Source organism: Eucyclogobius newberryi, unplaced genomic scaffold, assembly GCF_026437365.1.
Source record: "Eucyclogobius newberryi isolate DKJ021-1_F unplaced genomic scaffold, fEucNew1.0.hap1 SCAF_17, whole genome shotgun sequence".
NCBI classification, from domain to species: Eukaryota; Metazoa; Chordata; class Actinopteri; order Gobiiformes; family Gobiidae; genus Eucyclogobius; species Eucyclogobius newberryi.
In genome coordinates, this window is record NW_027315801.1 from 4,026,886 (window position 1) to 4,049,454 (window position 22,569).

A 22,569-nucleotide genomic window follows, 5' to 3' on the forward strand; every position below is an offset into this window, starting at 1 on the left:
TTGCACATGACACTGGGTGATCTGTGAACAAAGCCCAACATACACCATAAACAGCCCAAAAAGTGTGTACAAGTGTGTACAAGTGTGTACAAGCGTGTACAAGCGTGTACAAGTGTGTACATGTGTGTGTACATGCGTGTGTACAAGCGTGTACACAAGTGTGTACAAGTGTGTACAAGTGTGTACAAGCGTGTACAAGTGTGTACAAGTGTGTACAAGTGTGTACATGTGTGTACAAGCGTGTACACACTTGTACATAAATTTATGTATTTATTTATTTGTCTATGGGAGTTTTTATTTTATTTATAGGAGATCTTCTACTGAAAGTGTTTTTCAGACTTCCTATAAGTGATCTGTTCTTCTGTATCTACCTATGTATCTACCTGCGTTGCACCAATGAAATTTCCCCATGTGGGACAATAAAGGAATATCTTATCTTATCTTATCTTATCTTACAAGTGTGTACATGTGTGTACATGTGTGTACAAGCGTGTACAAGCGTGTACATGCGTGTACAAGCGTGTACAAGCGTGTACAAGTGTGTACATGTGTGTGTATCATCATGTGACCTTTGCCTGATCCTCTGCCGTAAAGTGAACGCCAAAGACACACCTCATCACGTAGCCCCGCCTCCCCGGAGCAGGTGCCCCCCTCCCTCTCCTCCCTCCCTCCCTCCGCCCGTGCTCCCGTGCCCCCCCCCGTGCTCCCCCCGGTTCCACTCGGCTCCGGTTAACCCCAGATTAACTCGGGATTAACATTTTCTGGAGAAAGTCCCGACTCCCTCCGATTATTGAACGTGTTGTTGGGTTTTTTCCACATTTCATTGATTCTTCCGCGGCTCCTTCGCCCGTTCCTACCGCGCCGCCTCCGCCGCTCCTCCTCGCGTTCACCGGGCGGAGCGGACAAACCGGTCGGTCCGGTGGCAGTAGTTTGCTTTCTTTTTCCCTGGGATAAGAGCGGCTGCAGCAGCGGCAGAGGCGTCATGTTGCGGGACCCACACCGGTGACGAGGAGCATGGAGGGCTGCTGCCGCTCCTGCATGCCGTGCTGCCGCCGGCTCTGGGACTGGATATGGCCCGGGTTCCGCTACCCGAACGTGTCCCGCAACGGCAACAGCAACGGCGGCGCCACGGTGCTGGAGAACCCCGCCGCGGAGATCCGCACCGTTTCCGGGGACCTGCGGGCGCCCGCGGGGGTTACGGTGCCCGCCGCGCCGTCTCCGCAGAAACGGCCCGCGCAGCTGTACCAGGCGCTGTACGACTTCGATGCGCGGAGCGACGACGAGCTGTCCGTGCGCGGCGGGGACAAGCTGTCGGTGATCGAGAAGCGCGGGGAGTACGTGCTGGCCAAGAAGCTGACGGGCCGCCTGGAGTCCGGACTCATCCCGGCGAACTATGTGGCGCTGCTGCAGGACGAGTTCTCCAAGCACAAGTGAGTGTCCCTGAACGCACCACGGGAGGGTCTTGTGTGTGCCCCGGTGCAGTTAAAACATAAAGAATGATAAAGAATGCAGCAAATGTACCGTATTTAAAGGTGGAATAGACGATATTTTTCAGCAATTTTTTTATCATATTTCCTCGTGGCGTGGATAAATCATTTGTCCTGCCACGTATCAATCATAAAACGCACCTACCGCTCACCTGCAGCCGCGTCAGGCTCGTCCCCACGTTTCCGCGTGCCTAAGCGCATGGATCTATCATAATATAGTTCCCTCAGTGTACGGGACAAAATGAAGACGGAGAAAGACAGTTCGAGCTGACGCAGAAGTGGACGGAAATCTACGGGAGACGAGAGATGCGATGCGCTCCGTTACGCTAATAAACAAACGCACGTGTGTGTTGTATCAGTCCGCACGGGGAGTGCGCATGCGCACTTCAACCCACGTTCTCAAATCGCCGAAAAATCGTCCATACCGCCTTTAAGTTAGAAAAATGTATATCTGGAGTAAAGTAAAAGTATTTCACAGATTGTATTTATGTTCAGTAGCATGTAGCGTCAAAGTGAAGTTACATGGATAAAATCTATGAAAATTACTGCATTTTCTTTTATTTTAACTTCCCTTTACGTAACTTTTTAAACTTAAAATAGAATGTTTGTTGTTTTGTAATTTTGGGTGTTTTTTTTGGGACATTATCAAAATAGAGTTATATTCTGGCTTTTTAAAAACTTCAAAATTATTATTATTGTTATTTATGTATTTTTGTCATTACATTGTGGTGACCAGACGTCCCCATTTGCCCGGGACAGGGTCAGATATGAGCCCCGTGTCCCTTGTCCCAGCAGCTAATTTGTCCCAGTTTCTGACCCAGCAACAGTATGTGTTGTCTCTTTAGCTAAAATAGAGAAAATGAGAATACGCCACAAATGCTTAAAATCTGCTCACATCACATTACATTAAATCACATTTCATTACATTAAATCACATTACATTAAATCACATTACATTAAATCACATTACATTAAATCACATTACATTAAATCACATTTCATTACATTAAATCACATTACATTAAATGACATTACATTAAATCACATTACATTAAATCACATTACATTAAATCACATTTCATTACATTAAATCACATTACATTAAATCACATTACATTAAATCACGTTACATTACATTAAATCACATTACATTAAATCACATTACATTAAATCACGTTACATTACATTAAATCACATTACATTAAATCACATTACATTAAATCACATTACATTACATTAAATCACATTACATTAAATCACATTACATTACATTAAATCACATTTCATTACATTAACTCACATTTCATTACATTAACTCACATTACATTAAATCACATTACATTAAATCACATTTCATTACATTAAATCACATTACATTAAATCACATTACATTAAATCACATTTCATTACATTAAATCACATTACATTAAATCACATTACATTACATTAAATCACATTACATTAAATCACATTACATTAAATCACATTTCATTACATTAAATCACATTACATTAAATCACATTACATTAAATCACATTACATTAAATCACATTACATTACATTAAATCACATTACATTAAATCACATTACATTACATTAAATCACATTACATTACATTAACTCACATTTCATTACATTAACTCACATTACATTAAATCACATTACATTAAATCACATTTCATTACATTAAATCACATTACATTAAATCACATTACATTAAATCACATTACATTAAATCACATTACATTAAATCACATTTCATTACATTAAATCACATTACATTAAATCACATTATATTACATTAAATCACATTACATTAAATCACATTACATTACATTAAATCACATTATATTACATTAAATCACATTACATTAAATCACATTACATTACATTAAATCACATTTCATTACATTAACTCACATTTCATTACATTAACTCACATTACATTAAATCACATTTCATTACATTAAATCACATTACATTAAATCACATTACATTACATTAAATCACATTACATTAAATCACATTACATTAAATCACATTACATTAAATCACATTACATTAAATCACATTTCATTACATTAAATCACATTACATTAAATCACATTACATTACATTAAATCACATTTCATTACATTAAATCACATTACATTAAATCACATTACATTAAATCACGTTACATTACATTAAATCACATTACATTAAATCACATTACATTAAATCACATTACATTACATTAAATCACATTACATTAAATCACATTACATTACATTAAATCACATTTCATTACATTAACTCACATTTCATTACATTAACTCACATTACATTAAATCACATTACATTAAATCACATTTCATTACATTAAATCACATTACATTAAATCACATTACATTAAATCACATTACATTAAATCATTCATTACATTAAATCACATTACATTACATTAAATCACATTTCATTACATTAAATCACATTACATTAAATCACATTACATTAAATCACGTTACATTACATTAAATCACATTACATTAAATCACATTACATTAAATCACATTACATTACATTAAATCACATTACATTAAATCACATTACATTACATTAAATCACATTTCATTACATTAACTCACATTTCATTACATTAACTCACATTACATTAAATCACATTACATTAAATCACATTTCATTACATTAAATCACATTACATTAAATCACATTACATTAAATCACATTACATTAAATCATTCATTACATTAAATCACATTACATTAAATCACATCTCATTACATTAAATCACATTACATTAAATCACATTACATTACATTAAATCACATTACATTAAATCACATTACATTAAATCACATTTCATTACATTAAATCACATTACATTAAATCACATTTCATTACATTAAATCACATTACATTAAATCACATTACATTAAATCACATTACATTAAATCACATTACATTACATTAAATCACATTACATTAAATCACATTACATTACATTAAATCACATTACATTACATTAACTCACATTACATTAAATCACATTACATTACATTAAATCACATTACATTAAATCACATTACATTAAATCACATTACATTAAATCACATTACATTAAATCACATTTCATTACATTAAATCACATTACATTAAATCACATTACATTACATTAAATCACATTACATTACATTAAATCACATTACATTACATTAAATCACATTATATTACATTAAATCACATTACATTAAATCACATTACATTACATTAAATCACATTTCATTACATTAACTCACATTTCATTACATTAACTCACATTACATTAAATCACATTTCATTACATTAAATCACATTACATTAAATCACATTACATTACATTAAATCACATTACATTAAATCACATTTCATTACATTAAATCACATTACATTAAATCACATTACATTAAATCACATTACATTACATTAAATCACATTACATTAAATCACATTTCATTACATTAAATCACATTACATTAAATCACAGTTAGCATGATACATTCATTACTATTTAAGCACTAGAATCGTCAAAAATACTTAAAATCAGATAAATATAAATTCTAAAACAAAATCACATTTACGGGACCAAATGTGACTGAACAGTTTTTCCAGGATTATGAGTTTATTCTGAAAACTGTTCATGACGACCACATGGAAAAGTAAAGACCAAAAAACATTTGCATGAAAAGAGTATTGCTTTTGAAATCAGCCTATTTGTTGGTATTGAAATTAAGTTTATTGTTCTTTCTTTAATGAGTTTAAATTCATCTTTTAAAGTAAATTGAGTTGCGTTTGGTTATTAAACAAACACAGGCAAAAATGCAATAAAATGTCATATATTTGAATGATTATTTTGAAGTAGGGCTCAGAAACGCGGCGATACGAAAACAACACTTTTTCTTATTCCCTATTGGTCGGTCTCTGAGAGGCTCTGAGTGACAGCTGGATAAACCAATCACAGAGCAGTGTGAGCCCTCAGAAGAAACAGACGACTTTAGCTCTGAAAAGCAAAAGAATAATACAAAGACCTGGTGTAGTACTAGTTAGTCCTCGTTCAGACCTGGTATAGTACTAGTTAGTCCTAGTTCAGACCTGGTATAGTACTAGTTAGTCCTCGTTCAGACCCGGTATAGTACTAGTTAGTCCTCGTTCAGACCTGGTATAGTACTAGTTACTCTTAGTTCAGACCTGGTGTAGTACTAGTTAGTCCTCGTTCAGACCCGGCATAGTACAAGTTAGTCCTTGTTCAGACCTGGTATAGTACTAGTTACTCTTAGTTCAGACCCGGTATAGTACTAGTTAGTCCTCGTTCAGACCCGGTATAGTACTAGTTAGTCCTAGTACACGCTCCTGATCTGATCCGTGAGGATTTTACCGACATAAAAATAATAGGCGGCAACATTTAAACAAACGCAATGAAAAAAGAAGACCAGAACAAGACCAGAATGCAAACAACGGTAGACATCCAACAAATAATAAAGCAAAAAAAGGCACAAAACCCAAAGAAAACGTCCCATTGAGTCCAAAGTCTGTCAAATGACTCTTCTTTTCCGTCCTAAACAATTAGACTTCTCTCGACACCTGTTCTCAGACCTGAACCACAGATTGAGAATGACTCTTGGATGAGACACTCTTAAACTGTGTCCGGATGATGCAGCCGGACACTCCTGGACGAACGAGGATCACGCCAACTTAATCCACCTCATGTTTCCTGTAGTAGAATGAATGGAAGTCGGGAGTGTATGTTTTGGGAACGACTCCTGCACCATTTGTCAGTGAACCAAGCTTTTACTTTTACAGTGTATAGTGGCAAACATATTTAAAAAAATCAGTGCCACGTATCGATCTCAACAGAACTTATCATTTTCTCTGGATTCTAAACCATCGACACCATGAAGACGATCACACGCTGAGCTCACGTGGGATCGTCCTGAAGTGTGGCATCGTCATATTTGGCAAGAGAAAAACCTTGATTTCCCGTCTTCTTCTTACAATAGAACAGATTACAGTGAGTGACAGACGTGAACATCTCTGAACAAGTGCGGGCGCTGCAGCGCTGCAGAGCCGCTCCTGCTTCATTATTCATCCTCGCTGTAGGGCCCCGGCATCCTCACGTTTCACCCGTCTCCCTTCTCTCCGGTCACACGTGCAGTGTTCGATGAAGCGGGCGGAACCTGAGCCAGTTCCTCTCGCCTGGACTGACCACACCCGGAGCCGGACCCGGAGCCGGACCCGGACCCGGAGCCGGAGCCGGCCCCTCTTCATGTGGAGGAGCAGCGGCTCTACTCCGAGCCCCCCACGTGTTTACACCAAAATGTTTTAAAAGATAATCAGATAAACGGCCCTTACCATGGTGCGGGTGACGAGTTTAAGTTGTGTAGACGGCACCATAAATCTGTCAAATCCTGATTAATATTAAAAGTTTCCCTGGAGATGTTTGTGAGGAATAGACTTTTTTATAAAGCGCTGCATCTTTAACATTTATTGATAGTGAGTTTAATGATCTTGATGAAATGGTGAAACGGTGTTCAGATGGAACTGATGTGGAGCGGTTGTACGTGACAACACCTGATGCTCACTTGAAAGTCATTGGTTAACTTGATATAACAATGAAATCACAACCTAATCAACAGTTCAAAGTTCAATAATGCAAACACTGTTTTGAAGACTCAAAATGTTTTCTCTCGCCTCATTGATAAACTCTACTCTACACGACTCTAATACAGATTCTGAGCTGTTTTGAGAATAATTCCACAAACAAAAGCCCAGAAAGTCACGACAGAACTGCATCTGTGGCTTTGATCTCATTTCTCCATCATCTGTTCACATCTGCACAACCGTCTGAAACGTCGATTACATTTTTTATCATTGCGGCTGACGCAGTTCGTTTCTCAATTAAAGCGTTCAATAACTGATGAAAGTCACATGAGTCATGAATAACATACACACACTTGTGTGTAATAAAGATGTTTGTGTTTAATGTAATTATTTATAGACCACGAGAATGAAGAAAATGAAGGATTTTATTGTTTGGTCTCAATAATCGTGAATATTCATTAACCCTTCACGTCTCCCCATCCCTCCCTCCCTCCCTTCATCCCTTCATCCCTCCCTCCCTTCATCCCTTCATCCCTCCCTTCATCCCTTCATCCCTCCCTCCCTTCATCCCTTCATCCCTTCATCCCTCCCTCCCTTCATCCATCCCTTCATCCCTTCATCCCTTCATCCCTCCCTCCCTTCATCCCTTCATCCCTCCCTCCCTTTATCCCTTCATCCCTCCCTCCCTTCATCCCTTCATCCCTCCCTCCCTTTATCCCTTCATCCCTCCCTCCCTTCATCCCTTCATCCCTCCTCCCTTCATCGCTCCATCCCTTCATCCCTCCCTCCCTTCATCCCTTCATCCCTCCCTTCATCCCTCCTTCATCCCTCCCTCCCTTCATCCCTCCTTCATCCCTCCCTCCCTTCATCCCTCCCGCCCTTCATCCCTCCCTCCCTCCCTTCATCCCTTCATCCCTCCTTCATCCCTCCCTCCCTTCATCCCTCCTTCATCCCTCCCTCCCTTCATCCCTCCTTCATCCCTCCCTCCCTTCATCCCTCCCTTCATCCCTCCATCCCTCCTTCATCCCTCCTTCATCCCTCCCTCCCTTCATCCCTCCCTTCATCCCTCCCTCCCTCCCTTCATCCCTCCCTCCCTTCATCCCTTCATCCCTCCCTCCCTTCATCCCTCCCTCCCTTCATCCCTCCTTCATCCCTCCCTCCCTTCATCCCTCCCTCCCTCCCTTCATCCCTCCCTCCCTCCCTTCATCCCTCCTTCATCCCTCCCTCCCTTCATCCCTCCCTCCCTTCATCCCTCCCTCCCTTCATCCCTTCATCCCTCCCTCCCTTTATCCCTTCATCCCTCCTTCATCCCTCCCTCCCTTCATCCCTCCCTCCCTTCATCCCTTCATCCCTCCCTCCCTTTATCCCTTCATCCCTCCCTCCCTTCATCCCTTCATCCCTCCCTCCCTTCATCCCTTCATCCCTCCTCCCTTCATCCCTTCATCGCTCCATCCCTTCATCCCTCCCTCCCTTCATCCCTTCATCCCTCCCTTCATCCCTCCTTCATCCCTCCCTCCCTTCATCCCTCCTTCATCCCTCCCTCCCTTCATCCCTCCCGCCCTTCATCCCTCCCTCCCTCCCTTCATCCCTTCATCCCTCCTTCATCCCTCCCTCCCTTCATCCCTCCCTCCCTCCCTTCATCCCTCCCTTCATCCCTCCCTCCCTTCATCCCTCCCTCCCTTCATCCCTCCCTTCATCCCTCCCTCCCTTCATCCCTCCCTCCCTTCATCCCTTCATCCCTTCCTCTTTTACAAACTCTTATTTGCCCTAAAGCATGTGACACTCCTCCTCCCTCAGCCTGTACCGTCTGTGCCTCAGAACCTGCTGCATATTCCAGAAGATGCTCTAATATTCTATGCACTATTGATTCTGTCTGAATATGAAAATGCACTGGAGGAACAGACTGAGCATGTGCAGAGAAGTGAAGCTCTAACTGAGCATGTGCAGAGGAGAAGCTCTAACTGAGCATGTGCAGAGAAGTGAAGCTCTAACTGAGCATGTGCAGAGAAGTGAAGCTCTAACTGAGCATGTGCAGAGGAGAAGCTCTAACTGAGCATGTGCAGAGAAGTGAAGCTCTAACTGAGCATGTGCAGAGGAGAAGCTCTAACTGAGCATGTGCAGAGAAGTGAAGCTCTAACTGAGCATGTGCAGAGGAGAAGCTCTAACTGAGCATGTGCAGAGAAGTGAAGCTCTAACTGAGCATGTGCAGAGAAGTGAAGCTCTAACTGAGCATGTGCAGAGGAGAAGCTCTAACTGAGCATGTGCAGAGAAGTGAAGCTCTAACTGAGCATGTGCAGAGGAGAAGCTCTAACTGAGCATGTGCAGAGAAGTGAAGCTCTAACTGAGCATGTGCAGAGAAGTGAAGCTCTAACTGAGCATGTGCAGAGGAGAAGCGTTAGTTAAAAATACAGACATTTAACAACACAGAGGGTTTATTTGTGTAATGAATTGATGGGTGAAGTGATCTTATTTAATCCTTTAGACCAGGCGTGTCCAAACTTCATGTCCCTGAGGGCCACAAACAACCCGACGATGTCGAATTTGTCGACTCACAAAGTGAATCATTGTAAATTTTGCATTTGACATTGTTTTGATGCCTCCACACCTTTAATAAGAATTGAAGTTGACAGAAAAAAGTACTTATTTTTGTTGTTTGGACCGACTTAGCAGGAAGCCAGAGGGCCAACAAAAATTGGTCTGAGGGCCGCATTTGGCCCCTGGGATGTAGTTTTGCCGTGCGCGTGCGTGTGTGTGTGTGTTTGTTCTGTCATAACGTTTCAATATATAATTATCTTCACTACATTTTAGTTCAGTGAGTGGTCCGACCTGTAGGGGGCGCTTTCATCTGTGAAGAGGAACGAGATACTTCATTACTCGAGCAGTAGTAATATGCTGTACCAAAACTACTCTGAGAAGTACCGTTTGAACTTGTTATTGAGTAGATTTGAATACTTATTGAAACACGATGCGTAAATAGCCCAAAAAGTGTCCGGTCGTTCCCACGGCGCCGTGTTTGCGTTGTGGGCGTGTTTGTGTTATCTCTTCATCTCGTATGTACATTTGCAGCAGCGCCCGCTCCAGAACTGTGTCAAAGTCGACCTGGAGGCACGTGGGGGAGAGAGAGTGCATTTACTCTCCTCCGCAGTCACAAATCTGACCTTTTAACCGACAGGAGCAGTTAGAAAATCAAACACAGCGACGCGCCACTCGCCCTTTAAAGTCCTTTGTCTTTTATTCATGCTGTAATTGCGTCGTTCTCCAACAGTTTTGAGTTCGAAGAATAAAACGAGTGAATGGATCGTAGACATAGAGACTGAGCATGTTTGGAATGATTTTGTGAGATTTGTTGTTTAAATTTGGCTCCAGCAAAAAAAGAAAAGCTCGTGAGAAGCTGTGGTTCCAAAAAACACATGGAAAGCAAAACATGAGTTTTTATTTATTGTTTATTGTGAGGCCAAAACTGTAAAATGAACTGTACACGTTTTTATGATAAATTATATCAAAATATTGTCTCGTTGTCGTGGTAATTGCGTCTCATTCCTAATAAAGCGGATGCAGATTTGACCATGAAAGTGACTAAGGCTGGGATTCCTTTTGTCTTTACCATTAGAATAAGTCAAACACAGTCAAAAAGTCTAAGGAATAAAGTCTGGCGGTAATGCAACACTTGGATGCCAACCGCCATAAAACAACAACAACAACAACAACAACAACAGTCCAAATGTTCATTCCAGTAAAGCTCAGTCACAGTGAGCTTCTCTCTCTGTCACTTCCATGGATCTGTGCGAGTGCAGCCTCTGCAGCTGAGGGCCAACTCACCCTGACTCCGCCCTCAAGTCCAACCCAGGACCCTCAATACTGTGAGGCTGAAGCACTAACCACTGCACGGCCTCAGCTCTGTGTGTCAGGCTCTTCATCTGTCTCTAAGTCTGAGGGTCCGGCTAAGAAGTACAGTCTGAAGTACAGTCTGAAGTACAGTCTGAAGTACAGTCTGAAGTACAGTCTGAAGTACAATCTGAAGTACAGTCTGAAGTACAGTCTGAAGTACAGTCTGAAGTACAGTCTGAAGTACAGTCTGAAGTACAGTCGGAAGTACAGTCGGAAGTACAGTCTGAAGTACAGTCTGAAGTCTGTAGTACAGTCTGAAGTCTGAAGTACAGTCTGAAGTACAGTCTGTGGTACAGTCTGTGGTACAGTCTGAGGTACAGTCTGAAGTACAGTCTGAAGTACAGTCTGTACTTCAGACTGTACTTCAGACTGTGGTACAGTCTGTGGTACAGTCTGAAGTACAGTCTGTACTTCAGACTGTACTTCAGACTGTGGTACAGTCTGTGGTACAGTCTGTAGTACAGTCTGAGGTACAGTCTGAAGTACAGTCTGTGGTACAGTCTGTAGTACAGTCTGTAGTACAGTCTGAAGTACAGTCTGAAGTACAGTCTGAAGTACAGTCTGTGGTACAGTCTGAAGTACAGTCTGTACTTCAGACTGTACTTCAGACTGTGGTACAGTCTGTGGTACAGTCTGAGGTACAGTCTGAAGTCTGTAGTACAGTCTGAAGTACAGTCTGAAGTACAGTCTGAAGTACAGTCTGTAGTACAGTCTGAAATGTGGCTGCTGGTGATGAGGACCACCTCCTCCTGTTGGTCAGTGAATGACGGGCTGATGTTTCGATCACCTGTGAAATATGAGCTTGAATAAGTTCTCTGTAATATTTATCATATGCATTATGTGGCCATTCTAGTATTTAAGTTTTAAAACTTCAAATATTGTTCTATATAAAGGCTTTGTTTGTGTGGACAACAGGATTTGAAAACACCCCGTCCAAATCATTGTGTCCGGTTGTACGGGGGCCGACGAGGCGTTCTCCAGACTAATAAAAAGTACTTTAAAAATGTGGTCATTATAGAAAGCCAATAAATATGATCACACTCCGCCACTTGGGAGCGGCGTATCGTGGCCTATTTTCCGACACTTTTATAAAATAAAGCGGCGCTTTTAACCTCGTCTGGCGTTACGCCGTGCGCCGTAAACGAGCGCCGTAATTTACGCCAGATGGCGCTCGGCGTTCTCTTAATTTACGCCATACGCCGCTCCTAAGTGGCGGAGTGTGATCATATTGGCTTCTCATATTATCGAGCGCCGTGGGCGGCGTGAGCAGAAAAGTGACACTACGGCGCGAGCTCGGAGGGTGATCTGGTGAACAGAGAATGGAAGTCGTTTACGTTATTGAGGGAAGCTTTCTTAACTATATCATAGCGTTGTATGTTGAATGAAAACACGATCTTTGTTTTTCAACCTGGCGGATGTTTTTTCAGCCTGGTGCTATCTTTTGGGTAGTGCGCCGCCGCCCGGTTATCTTCATACCTGGCGGTGTCTTTTCAGCATGGCGGGGCCAAAACCCCTCAGCAAGAACACTGTAATATTCCCTTTTTTCTAAGATGTATGAATAAAATGGCCATCCCTGCACTCGAAAATGCCCGTCCACATTTTAAAATACCCCGTCCAAAATACGGGAAGACGGCCCTCTATCTAAAAGCCTGGTGGACAGTCGAGTGAGCGGCTGGAGACTTCTCGTGCTCATCTTCACGTCCTCAAACACGTTGTATAGAATGTGCTGAGCTGTGTTTGTCGACAGTTTCAGTGAAACTTGAGCGCTGCGTCGCGCCCAAATCCACTGCACGGAGAGTAAATACAGGTCAGTCCCAGAGCAGGCTTCAAACAACTGCACAAGGACACTATTCTATGAAGTGCGTGTATAGTATCTTTTAAAAGTCATGATTTATTCCAGTATCAATCACATACTGGTGTTAATAAAGTCTAATATTGTTTTTTCAGCCTTTAAAAGAAAAGAAAAATAATATTAACATGACTCTTTGTCTAAATTAAGAAGAGAATGTGAAGAGATTACAACAACAACAAAAATGTGTCCTATTATTTTGCTAAATGATGATATATAATGTACACGGTATCGGTTCATACTTCATGTATTCAACACTATACTTCAACACTATACTTGTACTTGTACTGTGTGTTGAGTTGGACGTTGAGTCATGTGACGGGGCGTGGCCGGCCGGAACAGGCTGGACTGGCTGCTCACTGCTCCAAATACTTTCACATGTTTTCCTTATGGATTGTATATTATTTTTATCATATGCCTGTTGTTACGATTGGGCAGAGACTGGACCAATCACAGGGCAGCGTTGTGATTTAGGAGGAAGCCAAACAAACCAGGCCATTACTGTCCAAAATACTTGGTTTGGAGGTATTTTTTTATGTTTAATAAAAATAAAACAACAATTAACACAACAATACAGTCGCAAAACTAAACTAAAATATTCCACCTTCACCACAAAAAACAACAACGATAAACTAAAAAACGAAATAAGTAACATTGATACAGCATACATTAAAAAATAAACCGAAAACAACAGTATTTCAATGGGTTTTGGCCATATACCGTATTTTTCTGACTATAAGTCGCACCAGCCAAAAAATGCATAATAGAGAAGAAAAAATACATATATAAGTTGCACTGGAGAATGAAATGCTGTTGCAAGTGTGAAAATAACAAATAATATCACATAATAGTCGCTCCGGAGTATAAGTATAAGTCGCACCCCGGCCAATACTATGAAAAAAGGTGCGACTTATAGTCCGGAAAATACGGTATTTCTTTCCAAAATTATTCTATGTATTTATTTATGAAAAAAAATATGATTATTATTTATTTATTTTTATTATTATTTGGTTTAGAGATGTTTTATGACTCCACTGGTATGTTTGAGAGACACAAATGTAATTGAATAAATAAAAGACATTTAAAACTTTACTTTGGAACATTCCAGCACATGTTCCTGAGATGAGCCGGTGTTGGACCCTCCACCAGAAGATCGAGTGCACTTTTAAAGGCTAAATAGAAGATCATGTGCACTTTTAAAGGCTGAATAGAAGATCGAGTGCACTTTTAAAGGCTAAATAGAAGATCTAGTGCACTTTTAAAGGCCAAATAGAAGATCTAGTGCACTTTTAAAGGCTAAATAGAAGATCAAGTGCACTTTTAAAGGCTAAAATAGAAGATCAAGTGCACTTTTAAAGGCTAAAATAGAAGATCTAGTGCACTTTTAAAGGCTAAAATAGAAGATCTAGTGCACTTTTAAAGGCTGAATAGAAGATCTAGTGCACTTTTAAAGTCTAAATAGAAGATCAAGTGCACTTTTAAAGGCTAAATAGAAGATCTAGTGCACTTTTAAAGGCTAAATAGAAGATCAAGTGCACTTTTAAAGGCTAAATAGAAGATCTAGTGCACTTTTAAAGGCTAAATAGAAGACAAGTGCACTTTTAAAGGCTGAAAAGAAGTTATAGTGCACTTTTAAAGGCTAAAAAGAAGATCGAGTGCACTTTTAAAGTCTAAATGACAGAGATACCACTATACATCTGTCTGTGGGCGGAACAGTCGATGCTAAAAGAAAGATCAAGTCAATATTATCGCTGCTAATTTTGTCCTCGTTCCGTAAAGCGCGGCTACTTTCCCTGTGTTCGTTTTACACAAAGCTTGTGCTGACTGGATCCTCTGCCCTGTCCAGGTGGTACTATGGCAACATAAACCGAGGGAAAGCGGAGAAGCTGCTGATGGCGTCCCAGAACAAAGATGGCTCCTTCCTGGTGCGCATCAGCGAGAGCCACAGCGACGAGTACACCATATCAGGTCAGTTCTGTGGACACTACATCAGCACATATGAAGTAATCATATTAAGTCTCACTCAATGTCAATATACGGTATTTTCTGGACTATACGTCGCACCAGCCAAAAGATGTATAGCAGAGAAGAAGAAAAGAACATAAGTCGCGGGATATTTTGGGGATATTTCATTTTTAAAATCCAAGACCAAAATAATAACAGAGAAGGAGAACATGGTGAATAGGTGTACGTATGCTAACGCTAACACCTTCAGCTACATGAGGCACAGACAGAACTGTGGTAAGTGTCTGGTATGTTAACGTAACATATGAACAGTTATTCAGAGAACTATAGCATAAAGAACATGCTAACAAGTTTACCAAAGCATCAGTTTTACCCCAAATCACTAAATCCAATCAAATCCAATCCAACTTTATTTGTATAACACATTTTACCAACACAAATCCTCCAAAGTGCTGCACAAAGTACAAAACAAACACAAGCAAAATATGTTAAAACCCCCAAAAAATCCATTGAATTCTTCTTCCTGTGTCACTTCTAAACAACTCCACAAACTCCGGAGGTAGAGGAAGTGCAGATTCTTCTTCTGCATCGCTTAGAGCCTAGAGCGCCCTATTGTGGTTGCCAGAGTGAAAATAATGTGGTTTCGAGTGTCAAAATAACAAATAATATCACTTATAAGTCGCCAAAACTATGAAAAACGGTGCAACTTATAGTCCGGAAAATACGGTAAGTGTCCTATAAAGTCTCTGTGCCTGAATGCATTGTTTTGCATACTTTAAAGTACAAGAACCCCTTCATGGACCATCATTCTTTGCTCTTATTTTGAGTGACAGCCCAACACACAATCTAATGTTGAATGAAATGAGACTTATAATAGATTTTCTGCTTTGGATGAACATAAGAGGCACTGTGTAACTGCTCGTCTCCATGGAGATGTCATTGTTCTGCTTGAAATGATCCACAGTATGGCATGAAACCCGTCTTACATTTACTTTAAAATGGGTGCTTTTATTGCTCGAAACCATTCTGTGATGGCGGCTCTCCTCTCCACAGATCTGATTTGTCTAACGCTATACTGTGCGTCTGGGTGTTGCCTAGTACCTCACGATACGATACACACATCCTCAAACGGGCTCCACAACACAGTACAACGGTGTTAAACGCTCACTACAGTGTTAGGAAGAATACGTAGAACACGTATTTAGTTCAAGAATACTGAATACTTGCGTTAAAAGGTGTTGATCTAGACGGAGAACTGTACTGAATACTGTCACATTGTGCAGTACCTGACTTACTTAAATTATGATTTTAGTTATGTACAGTGACAAATACACAGGAATTTAATGTTCGCAATGCGCTTAAAGTCAGAATACAATCGTTCTAACTTCTATGAAATACCGTATTTTTCGGAGTATAAGTCACACCAGCCAAAAAATGCATAATAAAAAAAAAACATGTATAAGTCGCACTGGAGTATGACATTTTGCAAGTGTGAAAATAACAAATAATATTACATATAAGTCGCTCCGGAGTATAAGTATAAGTGGCACCGCGGCCAAACTATGAAAAGCGTTGCGACTTATAGTCCGGAAAATACGGTATTACCGAGTACAGCCCTCGACTAAACCTGTCAAATACCAAGTCTAAACCAAAAATAAACACGGTCCGCACAGGAAACATCACACACAAATGCAGTTGATTAGTTCATTAGCTTAATTAGTGAATCCATTTGTGTCCGTCCTGCTCCTCTGGCCTCGTTTGTGCCGTTGTGTTCTAGCGTTTCACAGACTGAGAACGAGCTGCGAGCTACGATTCAGGGCATTTCTCATGAAGTAGTGAAGCATTATAAAATATTTACAGCGGAGCGCATAGTTCAGACAAGAAAATGTAGAAAGATGAAGTCAAGGTCACAATATATAAACCCGCGGCACGATGAAGGATGAAGAATAACGGGTGGAGTCGAAGAGAAGACTGAAATATGGACTTATAGCGTTAGCATCCAAACATCTATAATAGAACAACTATAAAGAAGAACTGGGCTGTTTTGTGGACTGACGAAAGACTCGAGCGCACGAGAGTAACACCAGAGCCGCTGTAGAAAACATTCCAGCGTGAAGCATTGTTTTGGATAGATTATTAACGTTAGGAATTAGCGTTAACGTTGGCATACATGCTAACGGCCAAGACCAGAATGAGACGGGATATTTTGTTTTTTGAGCAGTTCAAGATGTCCCTTAAATACTTTGTGATTCAGAGCGTGGACCACATTGCAGGATTCAGTTCAGAAAATCAAGTCAAATGGTCAATATTCTTTTCAGGGCCGTCTGTAGCTTCAGGGAGACTTAACGCGAAGATTTAAAACGGGCCAAACGGCTTACGGAACTGTGCGCTCCAGCCATGACGGGATTAATGTTTTCCATAGTGGAAAAGGGCTTCACAGACAACCCCCGATGTTTACTGTGCCACTGTGTTACTCTCATGCAGGACGATCGGTGCATGTCGTCATAGTGTCGTACCGCGCCGTCATCAGTATTTGTTTTTATAAAGTTCTGGGTGGTTCACACTCGTTCGCGTATCCTGGGGTCTGATCAGGTTTTAAATATCTTGGTTTTGATTGTGTTGATGTAAACGCATGGTTCCAAGATAGACCCCTGTGGTACACCTCTGGTCTGAGGGTGGTGGGAAGGTCTGAGGGTCTGATGGCAGTGGGAGGGTCTGATGGCAGTGGGAGGGTCTGATGGCAGTGGGAGGGTCTGATGGCGGTGGGAGGGTCTGAGGGTGGTGGGAGGGTCTGATGGCGGTGGGAGGGTCTGATGGCGGTGGGAGGGTCTGATGGCGGTGGGAGGGTCTGATGGCAGTGGGAGGGTCTGATGGCAGTGGGAGGGTCTGATGGCGGTGGGAGGGTCTGAGGGTGGTGGGAGGGTCTGATGGCGGTGGGAGGGTCTGATGGCGGTGGGAGGGTCTGATGGCGGTGGGAGGGTCTGATGGTGGTGGGAGGGTCTGAGGGTGGTGGTGGGAGGGTCTGATGGTGGTGGGAGGGTCTGATGGTGGTGGGAGGGTCTGATGGCGGTGGGAGGGTCTGATGGCGGTGGGAGGGTCTGATGGCGGTGGGAGGGTCTGATGGCGGTGGGAGGGTCTGATGGCGGTGGGAGGGTCTGATGGCGGTGGGAGGGTCTGATGGCGGTGGGAGGGTCTGATGGTGGTGGGAGGGTCTGAGGGTGGTGGTGGGAGGGTCTGATGGTGGTGGGAGGGTCTGATGGTGGTGGGAGGGTCTGATGGCGGTGGGAGGGTCTGATGGCGGTGGGAGGGTCTGATGGTGGTGGGAGGGTCTGATGGCGGTGGGAGGGTCTGAGGGTGGTGGTGGGAGGGTCTGATGGTGGTGGGAGGGTCTGATGGCGGTGGGAGGGTCTGATCGCGGTGGGAGGGTCTGATGGCGGTGGGAGGGTCTGATGGCAGTGGGAGGGTCTGATGGCGGTGGGAGGGTCTGAGGGTGGTGGTGGGAGGGTCTGATGGCGGTGGGAGGGTCTGATGGCGGTGGGAGGGTCTGATGGTGGTGGGAGGGTCTGAGGGTGGTGGTGGGAGGGTCTGATGGTGGTGGGAGGGTCTGATGGTGGTGGGAGGGTCTGATGGCGGTGGGAGGGTCTGATGGCGGTGGGAGGGTCTGATGGCGGTGGGAGGGTCTGAGGGTGGTGGTGGGAGGGTCTGATGGTGGTGGGAGGGTCTGATGGCGGTGGGAGGGTCTGATCGCGGTGGGAGGGTCTGATGGCAGTGGGAGGGTCTGATGGCGGTGGGAGGGTCTGATGGCGGTGGGAGGGTCTGATGGCAGTGGGAGGGTCTGATGGCGGTGGGAGGGTCTGATGGCGGTGGGAGGGTCTGAGGGTGGTGGGAGGGTCTGATGGCAGTGGGAGGGTCTGATGGCGGTGGGAGGGTCTGATGGTGGTGGGAGGGTCTGAGGGTAGTGGTGGGAGGGTCTGATGGTGGTGGGAGGGTCTGATGGCGGTGGGAGGGTCTGATGGCGGTGGGAGGGTCTGATGGCGGTGGGAGGGTCTGATGGCAGTGGGAGGGTCTGATGGCGGTGGGAGGGTCTGAGGGTGGTGGGAGGGTCTGATGGCGGTGGGAGGGTCTGATGGCGGTGGGAGGGTCTGATGGCGGTGGGAGGGTCTGATGGCGGTGGGAGGGTCTGAGGGTGGTGGGAGGGTCTGATGGCAGTGGGAGGGTCTGATGGCGGTGGGAGGGTCTGAGGGTGGTGGTGGGAGGGTCTGATGGCGGTGGGAGGGTCTGATGGCAGTGGGAGGGTCTGATGGCGGTGGGAGGGTCTGATGGCAGTGAGAGGGTCTGATGGCAGTGGGAGGGTCTGATGGTGGTGGGAGGGTCTGATGGCGGTGGGAGGGTCTGATGGCAGTGGGAGGGTCTGATGGCGGTGGGAGGGTCTGAGGGTGGTGGTGGGAGGGTCTGATGGTGGTGGGAGGGTCTGATGGCAGTGGGAGGGTCTCAGGGCGGTGGGAGGGTCTGAGGGCGGTGGGAGGGTCTGATGGCGCAGATTGGCAGCCTTGCGTCCGACAGTGTGCCTCAGGGCACCTGTGGCTACAGCTTACCACTATCAAGTATCAAATGAGTCGTGTAAAACTCTTTGGATGTCTTGAAAGGCGCTACATGAGTTGGAGATCAACTGACTTCATAATTATTCCCTTTTGTTCTCTCGTACCATTGTTTACCCGGCCTTCTCCTTTACTCTCTCTCCCTCCCCCTCTCTCTCTCTCTCTCTCTGTCTCCCCCTCCTCCCCCTGGTCATGGGTTATCTGCTGCCGTAGCGTTTCTCGTTCTCCCTCTCTCTCCCTGCATGGTGTTGCTGCTGCTGCTGCTGCTGCTGCTGCTGCTGCTGCTGCTGCTGCCGCCGCTGCTGCTGGAGAAAGTGCCTGCTCAGGACTCTGCACACACGGGACAATCTGAGGGCAGGCGAGCCTTCCCTCTTCCCTTTGTTACAACAATCAACCCATTTAACCTATTTAAATGTCCCTTGCATCTATTTGATCTGTACGTAGCAAGAAGGACTTGATGTCAAGTCATGAGCTATAATATAACTTTGTCTGAAGCGTAGACTGTCTGTAAGGAGCAGAAGGGACGACAGTGCAGGGTAATGTGATACTGTGGAACATTACAAGCAAAGGAACATCATCTCCATGGAGACGAGCAGGCTTTGGACCCACGACCGGAAAAGTTACATAGTGCACCTTTTAAAGGACTCATTTGCTAAATTGACTTTTTTGAGCTTTAACCTTGTTGTAACATTGTTCTCATCAAAAACACACTGGAGTAGAATCTGGATTCATTCACACTTGTTTGATGCGTCCTGTTAGAAAGTCCTCTCCTGCTGAGCCTCAGAAAACACTCATTTGTGACATCCAGAGGTCTCCCGTGGTATTTTTAAGTTCTCTGCATTTATGCCTCAAATTTCAGTCATTACAAACTGCTATCTTACATTATCTTTTGTATATGTTCTCATGGCAACTCCCTCTGCTGCCGTGGCGTGCAAACACCGGTGACGAAATGCCTGACTGAGACAAAGTGTGATTATTTTCAGTTCTAAAAGATGCGAACAAGAGCACGTTTAACAACACAAAATAATGCATACGTGTCCTTTAAAGTGTCATGAAAATACACCTATAACACTTTCATATCCATACTTTGTGTCGTACTGTGTTGAGAGAGTGACGCGTCATCATCCCTCTTGCAGTGCGCAGCGAGGCGAAGGTGTTCCACTTCCGGATCCAGCGCTCGGTGATCGGGGCCTACCTGGTCTCAGAGAAGATCTCCTTCGCCACGCTGGGAGAGCTTGTCTCGTACTACCAGAAGAACCCGCGGAGCCTGGGGGTGCTGCTGCAGGAGCCCTGTGCCCAGCAGGTAAAGGGGGCGCGGGGATGGGCGGGGCAAACACCGTCATGCGCTGGCTTTGGATAGAACCACAACAGAAGTAGACTATAATTTTACATTTTGACCATTGTAACGTATTAGTCTAGAACAGGTCCATGGACTCTGATAAGCCCCGCCTCTTCATAGTGACGTTTAGATCTTTTTTTAGTGGCTACATGTGTCACTCAGAGTCTTCATATTTCGACTAATCACGACTGTGTACAGGGACGTGGGCGGGGATAGGGGGTAGGTGAAACGGGACTTTTCTGAGCCTCAGTTGCAGGACGATACAGGATTAACTCAAACATGCAGGAATCAATCCAAATACAATTCTGAGGAAACTGATCAGGTGGAAACACAGTTAGTTAAAGTGATTTTCCGCAATCTGAGGAAGACTGAGGATGACCAATCGGAGGAGTGGGTGGGGACACGTCTGTGTTTGAGTTGAGTTGCATTAAAGGGGATGTGACGGATGTTTGCGTTTCATGTAATTCAGTCCGATCTGTTTTGCCCCAGCACATGTTGTAAAAGGGTCAGAGTCGTGTGCTGTCTGCATCTAATTATAGAGCATTTATTCACAGCAAAGCAGGAAGTGCGCTGTTAGCATGCTAATTGTTGTTAGCCTTACCGTCACAGGCCTCTGAAAGCTGTGAAAAGCACGTATAAATGCTTTTAAATGCATTAGGTAAGTGAGGAATACATGTGGACTGCTGCAAAGAGTTATTAACTACTTCTATTGTTCATGTTTTAATACAAAACATCAAAGTTACAGCTCGTTTAAACCCAGAGGCACTGAATGAGAAGGGAACTGACTCTACAAGTCACTATTCGAGGTATTACAATGCAAATAAGCATTGTTATTTTGCTCATTTTTTACACTTTACACAAAATATCCTGGAAATTATGCATACAAACCCAGAGTTAATGTTATATATAATCCTTATTTTATTTATTTTTTGTTCTTTTAATTAAAACTTTAGAAAGTCGATGATGCTTTGTATTGTTTTAGCCCTGATACATTGGTCTGAGTTTTGTGGTTTGCAAATGATGAAATTGTAAAATGAGACAAAACACAAGGTGAAGATGATTGAGTCTGATTCATCTGCGAGAATGCGTGTCAGAGAGAATTTTAGCTTAGTTATAAATACGTCAGAGCTGCTAGATTCATGAATTGCACAAAATGTTCATAAAACTCTGGAAAATTAATCCCTCCACCAGACAGAGGATAAAGTAGAGGTTCAAAAGTGACTCAAGTAGGACTAAAATCCACTGATGTTACTTAGGTATACGTTAATCCAACAAATTTAGCAAAACAAAGCTAGCACACGTTAGCATCAACTGTTTCCTGTTCATCGCTGCATGGCACTCGTGTCAGGACTGAAAATATGATATTTCCAGTGCCCAATGCATCTTACATGATACAAGCCAGTACGTTTCATAAAGAGAGGTTAAAACACGGCGTAGAGGCTTTGCAGAGAAGTGAAGTCGTTTCCTGTTAGCTTTGACCACATCTCACAGCCACACAAACGTGGAATTACTGAATATATTGTCTGTGAATTGTTGAGATTATGATTAAAACGTTTGTTGCTCAGTGTGGAGATGCATTCTGCCTTTAGAAGAACCGGGCCGAACTGTGGCGAGGCGCTCCTGGGTGTTTGCTTTCATACAAAAAGGCCACACTTTTCTCTGATTGGCTCATCCATCGGTTAGACTCGTGCAGATGTGAAGGCGTTCATGTGGTCCTCAAGAACTATGAGCATTTTTGTATTTCAGAGTTGAAAAATGCACCTGAAGTCTCGCACAAGTCGGAACGTGAAGAACCGCTGCTCGACT

The 22,569-nt window shown here is 43.2% G+C and overlaps 1 protein-coding gene across 1 annotated transcript in view; it reads left to right on the forward strand.

The window, feature by feature from the left end:
• The first annotated feature begins 930 nt into the window (after positions 1-930).
• Positions 931-22,569, forward strand: part of srms (src-related kinase lacking C-terminal regulatory tyrosine and N-terminal myristylation sites) — a 30,359-nt gene continuing 8,720 nt past the window's right edge. Inside the window, exons 1-3 of the mRNA XM_072448753.1 lie at positions 931-1,430; positions 14,708-14,829; positions 20,561-20,727. Coding sequence (XP_072304854.1) covers positions 1,015-1,430; positions 14,708-14,829; positions 20,561-20,727 — 705 coding nt within the window. The 5' untranslated portion in view covers positions 931-1,014. The remainder of the gene's footprint in view (positions 1,431-14,707; positions 14,830-20,560; positions 20,728-22,569) is intronic.